The sequence below is a fragment of the Oncorhynchus mykiss genome, chromosome 23, assembly GCF_013265735.2.
Source record: "Oncorhynchus mykiss isolate Arlee chromosome 23, USDA_OmykA_1.1, whole genome shotgun sequence".
NCBI lineage: Eukaryota > Metazoa > Chordata > Actinopteri > Salmoniformes > Salmonidae > Oncorhynchus > Oncorhynchus mykiss.
The window spans coordinates 33,299,827-33,320,000 of NC_048587.1; the positions used below are offsets into that span (position 1 = coordinate 33,299,827).

Here is a 20,174-nt window from a genome sequence, read left to right on the forward strand (position 1 = left end):
TATAAGTGAAAGTCCAATTTCGGTTGTAACTTGTGTGCAATTGACCAATAAAGTGATCTTATCTTTTTGAGTTCAACTCAACTCAAACCTGCTCAAACCAACTCAACTCTGTTCAATTCAACTCAACTGTATTCAACTCAGATCAACTCAACTCAACACACCTTGAAGGGTATGCGGGTAGTGAGGGTGTGTCCATGATAGATGATTGGTATGCCATCGTCTCCATCCCAACAGTCCAGTTCAACACTCCTGCATCCCTGCAGGAGCACCTGAGACAACAAGAAACCAAACAAACAATAATGTAGCGACCTTAGCATCACACCTAGAGACCTCTTTGGCTTGGATCAAGAAAGTTTGGATCTCTTGATGTAATTGGATAAGACACAAGGACTCAGGTTCAAGCCCTGATAGGGCTTCCCTCCAAATTTGCTACAGGAAAGGCTTTTCACTGACAGTTTATCAGCACAACAGCTGTATTGCTGTACACTAAATCGGTTTGAGTAAATAACATTACATGGAGTATTATCCCCATCATGGTAATACCGAGTGTTCTGATTCTCACCTGGCTGTACAGCTCCACAGATGACTCTCCCTTGAGTTGGTGGGCAGTCAGGTAGGTGTTGTGTGATGTAGCGATGTAGTAGTAAGACAGAGGGTACTGGAGCTCTAACACATTCAGCTGAGACTCCTCCAGTTTGGAAGCAGAGTTGTCCTTGTCCATCAGATACCTTATAGCAGGGGAAAGCAAACCTAGGTTATTTCTGAATTGTGGTTATTTTTGGCTCAGTTTGTAAGAGCATGGTGCTAGTAATGTCAGGGTCATGGGTTCAATTCCGGCAGGGATCACAAACACATACTAAAAATACTGACCGTGCAAATCCCTCAAAGGACATCCAGCCAATCTGACGCAAACTGGCAGACGGTTCAAATTTCTGGAATACACAACACGTCTCTTACATTAATTCAGTGGAAGATTGTCTGACAAAAGACAAAGTAGAAAGTATACACACACACAAGCACAGACACCGACAATGACATACACACACACACACCTGGATAATTCTTAGGACTTCATCATGCGAGTGGTTCTCTCCCTGACAGTTGACCAGGAAGTCATTGAGGTGCATGATGGTCATGCCCAGAGCTCCCAGCGAGACACTCTCCACGCCAGTACTGTTGGTCACGATGCTGGCTGCAGCTATGGCGTCTGAAATATGCTTCTGATTGTCTGACATGTGTCGCTTGATCCGGATGGAAAGGCCAAGATCCAGGCTGTTACGTGTCAGAAGGTCTAGTATGGAGGAAAATTCAAATAAGTATTTATAGACTTGACTTCAAAGCAAATATGAGTAGCTAAGTATATCAGACGTCCTAGTCAGACGTCCTTTGTCCTCGTCTTGTAGTATCCCGTGTATATATATATTTACACCTTTCTTCGCATATCTTTTATATATTTTCTTTTCAAACTTCAAAACACTCTCCTGCAACCCGCCTCACCAATTAAAAAAAAATAATATTATTTACCTCAAATTTGAAATCCACAATAGAAGCTAGCCAGAAGCTAACCAGAAGCTAGCCAGAAGCTAGCCAGTTTATTGGCTAACGTTAGTATTCAGCTAACCACGGTTTGTGGTTATCAGCTATCATGTAGCTTGAAAAGCTATCGGCAGTTTTGTACAACACGACTCAGACCAGAATATACCGGACCAATTTTATCTCCATATCCCCAGATTTCAACCACAAGCTCTGGACATTTACACCTGGATCTCGCAGCTAGCTAGCTGCTATCCGTGTGACTATTGGCTTACGTCGATCCCGGAGCAAACATCAATTATTCCGGAGCTAGCCAGCTGAAGAGTTCCATCAGCCACTCCTGGGATACAATCACCTATCCGGACCCGTTTTACTGCCGATGCGGAGCCCCACCGGGCCTTCACGACTGGACTACCGACGTTATCTGCCCGAGGGAGTTATCCAACTGGCCCCTCCGACGCGACGTTACCTGAACGCCCATCTGCGGCCCGCTAATCGTTAGCCCTCTTATCGGCTGCTATCTGAATAGGTCTATCGGACAATTTTTCTTGGCTCACTATAACTATATCTATTTTGCCAATTGGATTGATCCCCTCTACCACATGGAACCCCACTAATCTACCGACGGAAATGCACGAGGTGGCTAAAAACAGACCTCCATCCTCTGCTAGCTTGCTACCGATGGCCCGGCCATCTGTCTGAATCGCCGTTACCCCAGCCAACCTCACTACTCACTGGACCCTTATGATCACTCGACTAAGTATGCCTCTCCTTAATGTCAATATACCTTGTCCATTGCTGTTCTGGTTGGTGTTTATTGGCTTATTTCACTGTAGAGCCTCTAGCCCTGCTCACTATACCTTATCCAACCTTTCAGTTCCACCACCCACACATGCGATGACATCACCTGGTTTCAATGATGTTTCTAGAGACAATATCTCTCTCATCATCACTCAATACCCAAGTTTACCTCGGCTGTATTCACATCCTACCATACCTTTGTCTGTACATTATACCTTGAAGATATTTTATCGCCCCCAGAAACCTCCTTTTACTCTCTGTTCCAGACGTTCTAAACGACCAATTCTCATAGCTTTTAGCCATACCCTTATCCTACTTCCCCTCTGTTCCTCTGGTGATGTAGAGGGGAATCCAGGCACTGCAGTGCCTAGCTCCACTGCTATTCCCCAGGCGCTCTCTTTTGATGACTTCTATAACCATAATAGCCTTGGTTTCATGCATGTTAACATTAGAAGCCTCCTCCCTAAGTTTGTTTTATTCACTGCTTTAGCACACTCTGCCAACCCAGATGTTCTAGCCGTGTCTGAATCCTGGCTTAGGAAGACCACCAAAAATTCTGAAATCTTCATCCCTAACTACAACATTTTCAGACAAGATAGAACGGCCAAAGGGGGTGGTGTTGCAATCTACTGCAAAGATAGCCTGCAGAGTTCTGTCCTACTATCCAGGTCTGTACCCAAACAATTTGAACTTCTACTTTTAAAAATCCACCTCTGTAAAAACAAGTCTCTCACCGTTGCCGCCTGCTATAGACCAACCTCTCCCCCCAGTTGTGCTCTGGACACCATATGTGAACTGATTGCCCCCCATCTATCTTTAGAGCTCGTGCTGCTAGGCGACCTAAACTGGAACATGCTTAACATCCCAGCCATCCTACAATCTAAGCTTGATGCCCTCAATCTCACACAAATTATCAATGAACCTACCAGGTACCACCCCAAAGCCGTAAACACGGGCACCCTCATAGATATCATCCTAACCAACTTGCCCTCTAAATACACCTCTGCTGTTTTCAACCAAGATCTCAGCGATCACTGCCTCATTGCCTACATCCGTAATGGCTCAGCGGTCAAACGACCTCCACTCATTACTGTCAAACGCTCCCTGAAACACTTCAGCGAGCAGGCCTTTCTAATCAACCTGGCCGGGGTATACTGGAAGGATATTGATCTCATCCCGTCAGTAGAGGATGCCTGGTTATTGTTTTTAAATGCCTTCCTCACCATCTTAAATAAGCATGCCCCATTCAATAAATTTAGAACGAGGAACAGATATAGCTCTTGGTTCTCTCCAGACCTGACTGCCCTTAACCAACACAAAAACATCATAAAAAACAAAAACATCTGCATTAACATCGAGCAGTCTCCATGATATGCAACTTTTCAGGGAAGCTAGAAACCAATATACACAGGCAGGTAGAAAAGCCAAGGCTTGCTTTTTCAAACAAACATTTGCTTCCTGCAACACAAACTCAAAAAAGTTCTGGGACACTGTAAAGTCCATGGAGAATAAGAACACCTCCTCCCAGCTGCCCACTGCACTGAGGATAGAAAACACTGTCACCACCGATAAATCCACTATAATTGAGAATTTCAATAACCATTTTTCTACGACTGGCCATGCTTTTCACGTGGCTACCCCTACCCCGGTCAACAGCACTGCACCCCCCACAGCAACTCGCCCAAGCCTTCCCCATTTCTCCTTCTCCCAAATCCAGTCAGCTGATGTTCTGAAAGAGTTGCAAAATCTGGACCCCTACAAATCAGCCGGGCTAGACAATCTGGACCCTTTCTTTCTAAAATGATTTGCCGAAATTGTTGCCACCCCTATTACTAGCCCTCTCTTTCGTGTCGTCTGAGATTCCCAAAGATTGGAAAGCAGCTGCGGTCATCCCCCTCTTCAAAGGGGGGGACACTCTTGACCCAAACTGCTACAGACCTATATCTATCCTACCCTGCCTTTCTAAGGTATTCGAATGCCAAGTCAACAAACAGATTACCGATCATTTAGAATCCCACCATACCTTCTACGCTATACAATCTGGTTTCAGAGCTGGTCATGGGTGCACCTCAGCCACGCTCAAGGTCCTAAACGATATATTAACCGCCATTGATAAGAAACAATACTGTGCAGCCGTATTCATTGACCTGGCCAAGGCTTTCGACTCTGTCAATCACCACATCCTCATCGGCAGACTCGATAGCCTTGGTTTCTCAAATGATTGCCTAACCTGGTTCACTAACTACTTCTCTGATAGAGTTCAGTGTGTCAAATCGGAGGGCCTGTTGTCCGTGCCTCTGGCAGTCTCTATGGGGGTGCCACAGGGTTCAATTCTTGGACCGACTCTCTTCTCTGTATACATCAATGATGTCACTCTTGCTGCTGGTGAGTCTCTGATCCACCTCTACGTAGACGACACCATTCTGTATACTTCTGGCCCTTCTTTGGACACTGTGTTAACAACCCTCCAGGCGAGCTTCAATGCCATACAACTCTCCTTCCGTGACCTCCAAATGCTCTTAAATATAATTAAAACTAAATGCATGCTCTTCAACCGATTGCTGCCTGCACCTGCCCTCCTGTCCAACATCACTACTCTGGACGGTTCTGACTTAGAATATGTGGATAACTACAAATACCTAGGTGTCAAGTTAGAATATAAACTCTCCTTCCAGACTCACATCAAACATCTCCAATCCAAAGTTAAACCCCCCTTCACTCATGCTGCCAAACATACCCTTGTAAAACTGACCATCCTACCGATCCTCGACTTCAGCGAAGTCATTTACAAAATAGCCTCCAATACCCTACTCAATAAATTGGATGCAGTCTATCACAGTGCCATCCGTTTTGTCACCAAAGCCCCATATACTACCCACCACTGCGACCTGTACGCTCTCGTTGGCTGGCCCTCGCTTCATGCTCGTCGCCAAACCCACTGGCTCCAGGTCATCTACAAGACCCTGCTAGGTAAAGTCCCCCCTTATCTCAGCTCGCTGGTCACCATAGCGGCACCCACCTGTAGCAAAACCAATTCTTCCTTTGGCCGCCTCTCCTTCCAGTTCTCTGCTGCCAATGACTGGAACGAACTACAAACATCTCTGAAACTGGAAACACTTATCTCCCGAAACTAGCTTTAAGCACCAGCTGTCAGAGCAGCTCACTGCACCTGTACATAGCCCATCCATAATTTAGCCCAAACAACTACCTCTCCCCCTACGGTATTTAGTTATTTATTTTTGCTCCTTTGCACCTCATTATTTCTATCTCTACCTTGCACATTCTTCCACTGCAAATCTACCATTCCAGTGTTTTACTTGCTATATTGTATTTACTTCGCCATTTACTTCGGCATGGCCTTTTTTTTGTTGCCTTTACCTCCCTTATCTCACCTCATTTGCTGACATTGTATATAGACTTATTATTCTACAGTATTATTGACTGTATGTTTGTTTTACTCCATGTGTAACTCTGTGTTGTTGTATGTGTCGAACTGCTTTGCTTTATCAACTTGCCTACCTGGTTAAATAAAGGTTAAATAAAAAAATATGTTAGGGCACTTAAGGGCTTTTCACACTGCACATTTTCTGATCTTCCTGTGAGTTTGTAGTTTGAAGATTATTATTTCTAGCCTCCTGTTACTTCTAGCCCTTTTCCAGATCTGTTTTTCTTACCAATGCCAGTGGTCCGTAGCAAGCCAAGCATTACTATACAACACATACAGATCTGGGACCAGGCTACATTACTCCTATAGAATCTAATTGGAATTGACCCAACCTGGGCAGGTAACTCACCCAGGTCTGGCTGCAGTTCTGTGACTGTGTCGTCGATGCTGAGGTGAGTGTAGAGAGGAGCAGGCTCAGAGGCAGACTGACCACAGGGCACAGCATGGGCATCAAACACATCTTTCAAGTCCTTACGACTCCGGATACTACTCACCAACATGGGAACAAAATATGTAGGCCCCAATTCACTCAATTGTAGGTCATGCTAGTGAGCAAATCAAACACACTACTGAAAGCCCTATCTGGAATGCCACAATCTGCCATTGATTAAATACTGGGAAAGGAATGTACATTTTATCAACAGTTAATTTCTTACAATTTACAGCATAGATAGATTCCTGTTGAGTTAGAGCAGATTACCTGAAGGACTTAAAGAGCTCAATAAACTCAGTAAAGCTCATGGTGCCATCTGATACCATGAGGTTCTGGAAGCTCTTTGATTGGCTCTTACCCCGGCTAGGTAGTGTCTGATTGGGCCTATTACTGAAGCGAGAAGCCAATAAAAATACACATTAAAGGAGATGTTATGTGTACCGAATTCCAGCACAAACATCCTCACACACAAATGAATGAAACATTAAGCATATACACACTCACACACTTAAGCAATAAGGCATGAGGGGGCGTGATATATGGCCAATATATTGGCCATATACCACAAACCCCAGAGGTGCCTTATTGCTATTATAAACTGGTTACAAACGTAATTAGAGCAGTAAAAATAAATGCTTTGTCATACCCGGGGTATATTCCACGGCTGTCAGCCAATCAGCATTCAGGGCTCAAACCACTCAGTTTATAATGAAGAATATACCCCACTTTGTAGCATATTACCCCGGTTGAGCCTTCTGATTGGAGGCTGAGGATGAGGAGGAGATGGAGGAGGAAGATGTGCTAATGACCATGGATCTACTGCTGGAGGGGGAGAGAGGCCCTGGGAAACCATAGGAGCTGTTGTCATCTTGGTCTTGGTCCATGTTGTCTGTTGGGTCCGGTGCACTCCGTACTAAGATATCCCAACCACTCTTCACCTTATGTGACACCATCTCATCATCTGTGGCATCCCCACTGTCCCCCTATCACCATAAACCCACACACACACACACACACACACACACACACACACACACACACACACACACACACACACACACACACACACACAAACAAACAATTTAGTTATTTTATTGAAACTGACTCAACATGCTCTTCCAACCCAGCACCAGGAATTTGTGCAGGAGTTCTCTAATCTCTACTGAAAATATGTTTTCTCACCCTAGTCACAGCCTTCTTTTTCTTTTTATTAGAGCTACCAGTCTTCTGATTGGAGGTCACAGTGAGATGGCTGCTCTTCTGAGCTCCAGACTTCTCCATGCTACCAGCACCCACACTCCATCTCCTGCCTCCAAACAGCTCGATGGCCTGGGCTAGTGTCGGACCCTCGTACCTGCCATCCTCCTAGAAGACAGAGAAATACTGTTGAAGTGCTCAAGTCCAGGACTCACTCGTGTCACGATTTTCATGACTGGTGACACCATTAGTGTCACCTGTAGTGACTCTGACTCAGACTGGAACACTATGGAATTGGGACTTAACTCTGACCTGAGGATTAGTAACTTGACTCCATCACTACATCACAGTCCCTCACCTGATAGAGGTTGATGTACTTCCTACGGAGCCACTGCAGCCTTTGATCAGGGAACCTCCTCATCCTCCTGTGAGCAGCTAACAGGGCCTGCAGCCCAGAATACACCATCCTAGCTGTGTTTCTGGGGGCCACAAAGTGTAATAACCTATTGTCTGTTGTATGGAGCCCATAGAGCAGAGTCACCCCACACTCCTCCAGGCTCAACCCACATGAGAGCTTGTTCTGCAGGCATACCGCCTGAATGTCAGCCCCTGGATGGCCCATGAAGACAGCTTTAGCCACGGAGAGATCCAGGAATCCATCCGCCAGGCCTTTCAGTATGGACTGCCCGCAGTACTGAGGCCTGCAGTGGGGGAGGGTCTGACCACCAGCCCCTGACCCGGTGGGGCTCCGAAGCTTGGATGACTCAGGGACAGAGCTAGAACCAGGGAGGCCCCCACCGCCACTGTGGAGCTTGGCCCAGGTGAGGACACAATTGTCAGGTTGGAGTCTGAGCAGGCAGCGGGCGGTGAGGTGGGAGTCCTGATCATAATGGATCACAGTAGCGCCCTGCTGGAGGAAGTGCTGCACGTGGGGGTGGAGGGTAAGGATGTACCAGGGGATGAGCTCCGTACCATGGGCAAAGGCCTTCTGAGTCCTCTCACCACTACCCTGGAGGTCTGGGTCTTTGCCCTGTGATAGGTCAGATGGGTCACCCGCAGAGTCGGAGAGATCGCCCACGGTGAACCTGACCAATTGCGGAGAAGAGGGTTTTCAGGAGATGAAAATTACCCCCCAAAAACATTCAAATTAATGCAGATTATATACAATTAGACACCAACACAAATATTTCTAAAGATGCAAAATGCTAAACAAATGATAATGCATTGACAATTAAATTTAACACAATTAAATATTGAAATGAGGAGCCAACTTCACCTAGCTTGTATCAGATAGCAGATCAACTTATCGTATGGTGTTGTGGTACCAATGTTTCCACATTTTATTGACACTCTTTAGCACAATCTAAGCCAAAATCAAGCACAATCCACTAAAAAGTTAGGTGCTTCCATTGTGAACACTTACTGGTTGCGGTAGCCGTCCATGAAGGAGTTTTTACGTGAACCAGGGATGCTCCCATCACTAGCCCCTCCGGACTCCTCCCCATCCTCAGACTCCATACTGCGGTTGCAGCTACGGATGGTCTGTAGGATGTTATTGACAGTTCCTTCCTTCTCTTGTTGGTTGAGCCCATCTGGCCCCGCCCGTTGCAAGAAGTTGTCCTGTCCGTTGTAGTCAGAGAGAAACTATGGAAAGAAGACATGGTGATGTTTAGGATGGGAACAGTTACTAATGATGAGTCGTGTGGAGAATCACTTTTGGCCTAAAGGGATGGACGTTGATAAGAAAATGGTCTAGAACTCACTAAGAACTTAATTGGTCCACCCACACGCAAACAGTTGTGAAGAAGGCATGACAGCGCCTCTTCCCCCTCAGGAGGTTGAGAAGATTTGGCATGGGCCCTCAAATGCTCAAAAGGTTCTACAGCTGCACCATCGAGAGTATCTTGATTGGCTGCATCACTGCTTGGTATGGAAACTGCACAGCCCTTGATTACATGGTGCTACAACTAGTGGTGTGGACAGCCCAGTACATCTCTGGGGCCCAGCTCCCTGGACCTCTATGTCAGGTGGTGTGAAAGGAAATTGTTAAAGACTCCAGCCACCAAAGCCATAGACTGTTCTCTCTGCTTCCGCACGACAAGCAGTACCAGAGCAACAAGTCTGACACCAACAGTCTCCTGAACAGCTTCTATTCCCATTTTACTATACTTTGGCACGTGACAATACAATTTGAAACGTTAACCTTGTTATTTAAATGTCTTGTAAGGAATATCACAGAAGGAAGTATGGGAAACAGGTGAAAACAAGTGCAGTGATGTCAATGCTCTAACTTGATCCTAGATATGTTTTTACTGTCTTGACAACTCCTATGGCCATTGTCACACCCCCCCAAACAGATCTGGGTCAAAAATGTATCATTCCTCACCTCCACAGAGTCCTGTGAGCTGAGGCGTGGTCTGAGGCTGATCAGGCTAGCTGCTCCATCCAGGGCCTCCCCTAGCTCTCTCAGAAAGACCCCACAGAAGGGCACTACCCTGCAGCCCGGGATGTGTAGGGCACGCGAGACCACCTTCCTGTACTCTGCAGATGTCTCGTGGTGCGCCATAGCATCCTTCAGAGCACGCATTGTCTCGATGTTCGACTGCTCCATGAACTGCCACATCTTCAGCACCTTGCGAGACCTGAAGGGTAGGATGGGGGAGATGCTGAGTGTGAATAGAGAGATGTAGTGTTCCCTTGAATAATTGGTTCTATCCTTGTTTCTACCTGAGTCCAGCCAGGAACTCCATGACGGTGTTATAGTTTCCCATGTTCCAACAGCACCTGGCCACATGGACCAGACATGAGAACACCTCTCTCTTCTCCTCCATAGAACCGGCTGTCATAATCATCCACGTCACCCAGGAGCTCACCTGGAAAATACAGTAAATGTAAGTGTAGGTAACTCGGTGTGAATCCTGGGTTACCTTTGTGTAACAGGACTGTGTTAGCCTATTGAGCTGAAGCCAAGGCATTAGCTCTGGAAGCCAACACAAGTCTTCAGGGGCCTCATTTAAAACCTTAATAAATTTCACACTCAATGACTGTATGCGCCATTTCTGAAAAGTCTGTGCACATACTATACATACAGTTGAAGTCGGAAGTTTACATACACTTAGATTGGAGTCATTAAAACTTGTTTTTCAACCACTCCACTAATTTCTTGTTATCAAACTATAGTTTTAGCAGGTCATGTTGTGGGGGTGCTTTACTGCAGGAAGGACTGGTGCATTTCACAAAATAGATGGCATCACGAGGGAGGAAAATTATGTGGATATATTGAAGCTACATCTCCTGAAATCAGTCAGGACGTTATAGCTTGGTCGCAAATGGGTCTTCGAAATGGACAATGACCCCAAGAATATTTCCAAGTTGTGGCAAACTGGCTTAAGGACAACAAAGTCAAGGTATTGGAGTGGCCAACACAACGCCCTGACCTCAATCCAATAGAAAATGTGTGGGCAGAACTGAAAAAGCATGTGCGAGCACGGAGGCCTACAAACCTGACTCAGTTACACCAGCTCTGTCAGCAGGAATGGGCCAACATTCACCCAACTTATTGTGGGAAGCTTGTGGAAGGCTACCCAAAATGTTTGACCCAAGTTTAACAATTTAAAGGCAATGCTACCAAATACTAATTGAGTGTATGTAAACTTCTGTCCCACTGGGAATGTGATGAAAGAAATAAAAGCTGAAAGAAATCATTCTCTACTATTATTCTGACATTCTTAAAATAAGGTGATGATCCTAACTGACCTAAAACAGAATTGTTACTAGGATTAAATGTCAGGAATTGTGAAAAACTGAGTTTAAACGTATTTGGCTAAGGCGTATGTAAACCTCTGACTTCAACTGTACATAAGCCTACTTCAATGTAAAATAGCAGCTACTAATTTTAACTGTATACCGGTATTATAAACAGCACTGCCTATGATATTGCAAATACATATAGACTATCTTTTTACTAGGCTATTTGGTCCACGTAGTGTCGACCATTGTCACGGATGGGCTATTGCAGCAAAGGACCACACCATGTTTCACTCCTGTCAGCTAAAAACAAGAAAGCGGCTCCAGTGGGCAAGCAATCACCAACACTGGACAATTAAGGAGTGGAAAAACATTGCCTGGTCCGACAAATCCCTGTTCCTGTTGAGTCATGCTGATGGCAGAGTCAGGATTTGACGTAAGCAGCATGAGTCCATGGACCCATCCTGCCTGCTGTAAACGGTACAGGCTGGTAGTGATGTACCGCCATCCAATATGCAGAAACTGTGTGATGCCATCGCGTCAGCATTGACAAACATCCCTGTGGAATATTTCCGACTTGTGGAATCCATGCCCTGAAGAATTCAGGCTGTTCTGGAGGCAAAGTGTGTTCTGCAATGATTATGATAATAAAATAAGTAGGAAAATATTCTTATGTCTAATTATAAGTTTTATTTTATACTGCTTTTTTCTCCCCAATTTTTATCTTGTTTCATCGCTGCAACTCCCCAATGGGCTCGGGAGTCATGTCATGCATTCCCAGAAACACGACCCGCCAAACCACGCTTCTTAATTAACACTCGCCCGCTTAACCCAGAAGCCAGCTGTACCAATATGTCGGAGGAAATACCATTCAACTGAAATCCGAGGTCAGCCTGCAGGCACCCGGCCCACCACAAGGAGTCGCTAGAGCACGTTGAGCTAAGTAAAGCCCCACCGGCCAAACCCTCCCCTAACCTGGACAACACTGGGCCAAGTACCTTAAACCACTGCACCCTAATTATACGATTTTTTGTCTAATAATTTTAGATTCTGAAAATAAAACAGATTTTCGCACTTCTCAATAATGGTTGCATTGTTAATATGTTTTCCTGTTTTTAGTTTTTTATGAATAAGCTTTTAATCCTATTCTCCATTTGCACAAATATTACTTACCAGCTTGCAATACAATATTTCAACAACTAACAGATGTGAGCACATCTGTATGCATGGTCTGCGAGGAGGTGAGCACATTCTCACTTCAAGTAAAATTTGTACAAATGCCCACTTTTGCGTGAAAACTTGCGCATGCACATTTTAGGGGACATTTTGTACATGTGCACGGTTTGCTGAGACACATAACAGGTTAGTTCCCAGCTAGCACATTTGCTTCCTTTGAAGTTGTGGGAACGTACATTTTTGGTTTCCCATTGGTTCTGGGAACGAAGCCATAAGTTTCCTGACCTGTAAAATTGAGCCATTTTTTTTTTACATTCTTAAAATGTAAGTAAAAATTTAGTCTGTTCTGGGAACGTCAGTGTTTAAGGTGAAGGGAGATTCTGAGAACGTTTTACTATGGTTCCCTGAAAGTCTTCCTGTGAGGTTTTATTAATATTCTGAGAATGGTTTATGATTGTTTTTTTTATCATGTTCTGCTATATATTACACTCCTAGCTTAGGTTAATAGTTTTGAACTCCAAGCACAGATATGACATTTTTTACATTTTATTGAACCTTTATTTAAATAGGCAAGTCAGTTAAGAGCAAATTATTATTTACAATGATGGCCTACCAAAAGACAAAAGGCCTCCTGCCGGGACGGAGGCTGGGATTAAAAATAAAATAAAAATATAGGACAAAACACACATCATGGCAAGAGAGACAACACAACATTACATAAAGAGAGACCTAAGACGATAACATAGCATGGCAGCAATACATGACAACACAGCATGGTAGCAACACAACATGACAACAACATGGTAGCAACACAACATGGCAGCATCACAACATGGTAGCAGCACAAAACAGACAACAGCACAAAGGGCAAGAAGGCAGAGACAACAATACATCATAGGACACATGGATATTAATTTGCTTAGGCCAACAAACCTGAACACACTTCGCAAGATAGAGGATAGAGAGAGTGTTTATGGTGAGAACGGAATGTATATGTTTGTAAATAATATTCTTAGAAAGTTCTTTGAATATTTATTGTGTTTTTCATTGAATTTATTGAATAAGTTGTCCTCGATAGGCCTGAGCTCTGACGCCTGTGTCACGGATCCCTCTGGAACTTTCATTGTGCACACCTGGTCCCTATTCCCACTGATTGTATTTGTATATATGTGCCCTTTTTTCCCCACGGTGGTGTCAATTATTGTTACAATGTCCGTTGGTGTGTGAGTACCTGTGCTGTGTGTCTTGGGCTTTCGTGTCATTGTGGATTGTGCAGTTGATTACGGGTCTCGTCCTGTGTGTTAATCATTGTGCGCGTGTCTTATTTACTCAAGGTACTCCTCGCTATTTTGTTTGGGTTTCAACCCCTGTGTTTTTGTTTGGTCTTTGTTCCCGTGCCTTTACACGGCACGCCGTAATTTGGGGCTTAATTTTAAAAACTATTACGCATTACTGCGCCTGTCTCCTGATCCTTCATACCAACGTGACAGCCTGTTCATAGTTTCACGATTATCTTAGTGACAGAAATCAGGCCATCGTGGTTGATAGGGTTAAGTCTGGATTTCTTAAATTACCACCGTGGTCATACCACATGGGTCGATTTTGGGACCTGTTCTCTTCACTACTTATATAAAATCCAATGGTCAATCTGTAAAAAAGTGAACTCCATCTATTTATATTATTATGTATGTTATTGCCCCGACTGTTGATCTGGCTGTGTCAAAACTACAGTCAGATTTGATGTCTATGCAGGAATCCCTTGATAATTTAAAACTTGTGCTTAATTCAGGCAAAATGAAATACATGTTATTTTTAAACTCTCGTAAGAATGTTTCAGATGAACTACATGTTCACTCATTAGATGGTTCTCCAATCAAACATGTTCCCGTATATACAGTGCCTTGCGAAAGTATTCGGCCCCCTTGAACTTTGCGACCTTTTGCCACATTTCAGGCTTCAAACATAAAGATATAAAGCTGTATTTTTTGTGAAGAATCAACAACAAGTGGGACACAATCATGAAGTGGAACGACATTTATTGGATATTTCAAACTTTTTTAACAAATCAAAAACTGAAAAATTGGGCGTGCAAAATTATAGGTATGTGGATTGATGTGGATTTAACATTTTTCAAAACATATAAATGAGCTGGTTAATAAGCTTAGATGTAAGGTTTGTTGGCCTAAGAAAATTCATATCCATGTGTCCTATGATGTATTGTTGTGTGTGATGTATTGTTTTCTCTGCCTTCCTGACCTTTGTGCTGTTGCCTTAGATGTAAAGTAGGTTTTTTCTACAGAAACAAATCATGCCTTCTCTAAGCAGTAGGAAGCAGATTATTCAGTCAACTTTTTTATCTGTTCTTGATTATAGTTATATCATTTATCAATGTGGAGCTGCTACTACTCTTAAACCTTTGTATGCAATCTACTATAGTGCCCTTCATTTTGTTACAGGTGACAGTTTTGATACTCATCACTGCCTCCTGTATCAGAAGGTCGGCTGGACTTCGCTAAAGACCATAGATTTCTACATTACTCACTTTTTGTTGCCCTTCTTCATAAACTTCCGTCTTATCTAACTTTGCTGATGGAGTATAGACACCTGAGTCACCTAACCCATTCACAGGACTGGTTAACTCTTGAGGCTCCTACAGTAGGGTCTCCACCAAGCTAGGTAAATCTGCTTTAAGTTTTAATGCACCGTATTGCTGAGTTATGTCTCTCTTACCTCATTGAATCTTGTGACCAGGTCCTCTACAGCATTGTGGGGCCGTCTGCAGCCAGCCATAAGATGGGGTTGTCCAGGTTGGTGTGCCTGCCCCTGGGGCTGTGGCTGATCAGGGCCCCCCAGGTCGAGGGTGAGGAAACAGAGGTAGTCCAGGGGTAAGATCCGGCTGTATAGATGCAGCTCCTGCTCCATGAGGACGTAGGCCATCTCCTCCGGGAAACTGACCAGGGGACAGAGGTCAGACAGCTCCTTGTTGACCTCTGCCAGCGGAGCTGCCGGCACCACGCTGGACCCCGCCATGGGGGAGTGCAGCTGGCGCTCTGAGGGGGAGGGAGGAAATAGGAAATAGGGAGGGTGAAGGAGGAAGGAGGAGGGAGGGGAGGGAGGGTGAGTCAAGAGAGAGTTAAGATCTACATACTGTAGATTGTTTCTGAATTCCAATGTGTCCCCTAGCCCCTACTCATAGACACTTCCTGTAGAACTGAATGGATCATCCTTCTCTCTGATAATTCAGGTAGTATTTGAACCACATTTGATTAATATACATGTCATTTAATTTATTATGTAAGCTGACTTGATTCAATGTTTAATCAACTTGAATTTCATAAGATTCATATTGGTTATGGGACCTTTCAGGACAGCCCAGCCCAATGGACTTGTTGTGATACAGGGAGGAGAGTCGTTTTCTCCCCTGTTGCCGATGGACAGAACCACTTCCAGGAGGGTCCCTGAAATGTAGGCAGAAACGTCAGTCCTCTGTAGGGTTGCTCGGTAGCTAGACGCCCCTCCTCCTCCTGGCCATGGCAATGTGGCCCTCCTACGACACAGATCCCTCCTCTCGGCAGACAACAGCAGCTTCCTGGAAGAAAGGAGTAGCTCTCCGGATCTGGCCACCCTTACTTCAGCACTCAGAGCATGGCATGCCTGGGAAGACAGAGGAAGATAGTCGTGTTCAGCAAGGCAAAACGTTTTGCTACGGAAAACAATTATCTTTGTTGTCATTGGACAAGTTCAGATAGTAGTCCCTAAATGTTAAAAACCTTTCTCCCTACTGAACACACTGAAAAAATGTGGAATGGGTCCTCAGATCCTCAAAAAGTTCTACAGCTGCACCATCGAGAGCATCCTGACTGGCTGTGTCATCGTCTGGTATGGCAACTGCTCAGCAACCAACCCCAAGGCGCTGCAGAAGGTAGTGTGTATTGCCCAGTTCATCACTGGGGCCAATCTTCCTGCCATCCTGGACCTCTAAACCAGTCGGTGTCAGATGAAGGCCCTAATAATGGTCAAAGTCGCCAGCCACCCTAGTCATAGACTGTTCTCTCTGCTACTGCACTGCAAGCGATACCTGAGTGCCAAATCTAGGTCCAAAAGGCTACTTAACAGCTTCTAACCCCAAACCACAAAACTGCTGAACACTTAATAAAATGGCTACCCGGACTATTTGCATTGGACCCCCCTTTTTTTACTCTGCTGCTACTTGCTGTTTATTATCTATGCATAGTCACTTTACCCCTACCTACATGTACATATGAAATTATTTGTATTCCATTTTAGCCTGACAAAATCTATATGAAGTGTCTGTCTGCTTCTGAAATGCAACTTGGCAGTTAGTATAATATCAATACATTTTTGTTTTTCTAATGCATTTGTTTGAGCATTAAAATAGTGTGAAAATGAGGGTTGTGATATTAACAACGATTCTCAGTTAACAAAGTAGTGCCATTATGAGGAAGAGGCTCTTCTGTTGCTAGATGACACATCTAAAGACAGTGCACCAAAAGCCCCATAACAATTGTGTCACAAACACCTTTAAACCCCCACCCCCCTCTCTGCCTTGTCCCCGGCTCTTGGACCTACTAAGCTCTTTAGCTACATGGGAAAACCTGATTGATGTGAACCAACCTAATCAAGCAACAGGTATTTTGGTCAGACCACATGGAGAGACCGTAGTAGAAATGTATTGCTTTCGTTTCTGATCTGTGTATCTGACATGTAAGTATTTCAATTCTCACATTGTAGCATTGTTGCATGTTAGCTGTAGGCAGATTGTGGAAATAGTACCCAATTGTCACACTTCAGTAAAAGTAAAGATACCTTAATAGAAATGGGCTCAAGTAAACGTGAATGCTATTTTAGTGAAAGTCTAAAAACAAATATGTGCTTAAGTATCAAAAGTAAAAGTATAAATAATTTCAAATTTCTTACATTAAGCATCGTTACATTAAGCCAACCAGACGGCACAATTTTTATATTTATTATTTATTTACGGATAGCTAGGGGCACACTCCAACACTCAGACATAATTTACTAAAGAAGCATTTGTATTTAGTGAGTCTGCCAGATCAGAGGCAGTATGGATAACCAGGGATGTTCTCTTGATAAGTGTTCGAATTGGACCATTTTCCAGTCCTGCTAAGCATTCAAAACGTAACCAGTACTTTTAGGTGTCAGGGAAAATGTATGGAGTAAAAAGTACATTATTTTCTTTAGGAATGTAGTGAAAAAACATTGTCAAAAATATGAATAGTAGGGCCTCCCGGGTGGGGCAGTGGTTAAGGGCGCTGTACTGCAGCGCCAGCTGCGCCACCAGAGACTCTGGGTTTGCGCCCAGGCTCTGTCGTAACCGGCCGCGACCGGGAGGTCCATGGGGCGACGTACAATTGGCCTAGCGTCGTCAGGGTTAGGGAGGGTTTGGCCGGTAGGGAAATCCTTGTCTCATCGCGCACCAGTGATTCCTGTGGTGGGCCGGGTGCAGTGCGTGCTAACCAAGGTTGCCAGGTGCACAGTGTTTCCTCCAACACATTGGTGCGGTTGGCTTCCGGGTTGGATGGCGCTGTGCTAAGAAGCAGTGCGGCTTGGTTGGGTTGTGTATTGGAGGACGCATGACTTTCAACTTTCAAGCCCGTACAGGAGTTGTAGCGATGAGACAAGATAGTAGCTAATAAACAATTGGATACCACGAAATTGGGGAGAAAAAGGGGTAAAATTCACAAAAAAAAAATATATATATATATATATATAGTAAAGTACAGATTAAGTAGTACTTTAAAGTATTTACTTAAGTACTTTACACCACTGGCTGTAGGTAAACCCTCTGATCCTGTAAAAATAATACAAACATTAAAGAAGCTTTATGAGACATCCTTTTGAGTGCGGACCCACACCATTTTGCTTATCTAAACCCTCTGAACCTGGGGAGATGGTTGTTAGCCTGTATGTGGAAAGATGAGAGGGAAGGTCAGCACCCTTGGAGGGCGCCCACCACCATAGTCCCTCCCAAACTGTGTATTTTACCCAGTGTTGGGAGAGAGGAGACAGGGAGCAACCCCCTACCACCACCATCCCCACCAATCCTGAGGACCTCTAGCCCTAAACCTCCACCAACCCCCCGTAGGACCCAGGACATCCAGCCCCCCCCCCCCCCCCCCCCCCCCCCTCTCCAGTCCCCTTTGGCTGTTAGTCAGTATGGGGAGAGAGGAGAGAGAGAAGTCAGGGAAGCAGATCCAGCTGGCAGAGCCTAGCAGACATTGTGCTTTAGCTAAACCAAATATTTACTCCCTGGAGTCGAATATTCAGAAATTATATTCACATCATCCTCACAGCACTTTATCCTCCTTCGGTTCCTTTAAAGGGTATGGAACTCATAGTCATAAATTATGTTATTCTCTCCAACACATGAATGAACGCACTAATGAACAGACGTATGCATGCACCAGACACACACACACACACACGTTAATTCTTATAGAATGTCTTCCATTCTCCATACTTCTATATCTATGTGCAGATATCATACACAACAGGTTGTCTTCTTACTTACAGATATAAAAGCCTTGAGAAATGGCTACATTGGTAAAAGTCAATAGCATCATTATTGACAGATTTGAATTGTGCTGTTGTTGATTTCTGTAACCCAACGGTTGCCCCAGTCATATTTTATGATGACAGTGTTTCTCCAAGGATTTCTTTCAGCAGTGGTGACAAGGGTGGGGTGCATTGCTACTAGCAAAAAAAAAGAAAGGTTATTTCAGAATATTTCTGCAAATGTATTGGCTAAGTTATTGATCCCACTTTGTAGTATACCCCTCAGGTATGACATGCTAGCTCTTCCAATAGACTTCCAGTCTTTGAGCAAAGGACTATTAATTTAAAAGCGCGTATCGACAGCAATATATATATTTTTAAAATTACATATTTTTTGCAGCGGTGGCAACAATTTAGCAGCGATGGGCAATGAATATAAAGGAAACACTGTATGATGTTGTCCTATTTCCAGTCTACCTTTGACAAAGTTAGAACATTTTTGCTAGCCTCGTCTCAGACTCCCAGTTGTGTCTGTGCTGTCTTGCCAATGACCAACGACCATAGGAGTTGGCAAGACAGCACAAACAGATCTGAGACCAGGCTGTGCATCATTTAGTTTAGCATACCGACTGTATCATCTGAATGCTCAAGTGACTTGCTCTTTCCTCCAGCACTCTCTATGGCATGCATCTCAGGTCTGGAGAGCGTCAGGGCTGACTAAATATTTTGTTTTCCAGGACGTGTACGTCCCCTTGCCCGGGCTGGCCTGGCCCGGCCTCCATCCTTATCAAGGATCAATCAACCATGTTTAGACAGTCTGATACCTGCACAGCTCCACAGGCTCCACGGCCACATGCTTTATCAAACTCTGGGTCATGTTCATTAGGCACCAAACGTAAGAAAACGGATTTAAACAGGGAGGGACTATACCTGAGGGGTATACTACAAAGTGGGATCAATAACTTAGCCAATACATTTGCATAAATATTCTGAAATAACCTTTCTTTTTTTTAATAGAAAGATAAGCTTGAAATGGCCATGGTCTAATAGACTCGAGAACCAAAAACAAATATCTAAGTTTAGCTTTGAACCAAAAAATCTATTGTTATTTCTGGTTGTTTATTTGGATTTGTCCAATAAGAACAGCTTATTTTTGTTTTCCGTAAGATATTTTTTTCCGAAAAACAAGACCCAGAATAAGACCCAGCATGAGCTGGGCTGGACCAGAGGCCTCCCAGACGTTGGGAGAATAATGAATAAGACCCAGCATGAGCTGGGCTGGACCAGAGGCCTCCCAGACGTTGG

General features: G+C 44.3%; 1 protein-coding gene across 4 annotated transcripts in view; it reads right to left on the reverse strand.

Annotated features, from left to right (window-relative positions):
• The window catches only part of LOC110502617 (1-phosphatidylinositol 4,5-bisphosphate phosphodiesterase epsilon-1), a 43,438-nt gene that overhangs the window by 12,986 nt on the left and 10,278 nt on the right, over positions 1 to 20,174 (reverse strand). For all 4 annotated transcript variants that reach the window (XR_005039170.1, XM_036960251.1, XM_036960252.1 and 1 more), the window contains exons 3-16: positions 15,692 to 15,986; positions 15,063 to 15,382; positions 10,137 to 10,282; positions 9,796 to 10,051; positions 8,833 to 9,053; positions 7,768 to 8,494; positions 7,395 to 7,577; positions 6,954 to 7,195; positions 6,480 to 6,602; positions 6,129 to 6,265; positions 1,053 to 1,291; positions 871 to 932; positions 563 to 728; positions 162 to 269 (exon numbers count right to left, since the gene is read on the reverse strand). Coding sequence is in view for 3 of the 4 variants with exons in the window: in XM_036960251.1 (XP_036816146.1) it covers positions 162 to 269; positions 563 to 728; positions 871 to 932; positions 1,053 to 1,291; positions 6,129 to 6,265; positions 6,480 to 6,602; positions 6,954 to 7,195; positions 7,395 to 7,577; positions 7,768 to 8,494; positions 8,833 to 9,053; positions 9,796 to 10,051; positions 10,137 to 10,282; positions 15,063 to 15,382; positions 15,692 to 15,986 (3,225 nt within the window). In the remaining variant the exon portion in view is untranslated. The remainder of the gene's footprint in view (positions 1 to 161; positions 270 to 562; positions 729 to 870; positions 933 to 1,052; positions 1,292 to 6,128; positions 6,266 to 6,479; positions 6,603 to 6,953; positions 7,196 to 7,394; positions 7,578 to 7,767; positions 8,495 to 8,832; positions 9,054 to 9,795; positions 10,052 to 10,136; positions 10,283 to 15,062; positions 15,383 to 15,691; positions 15,987 to 20,174) is intronic.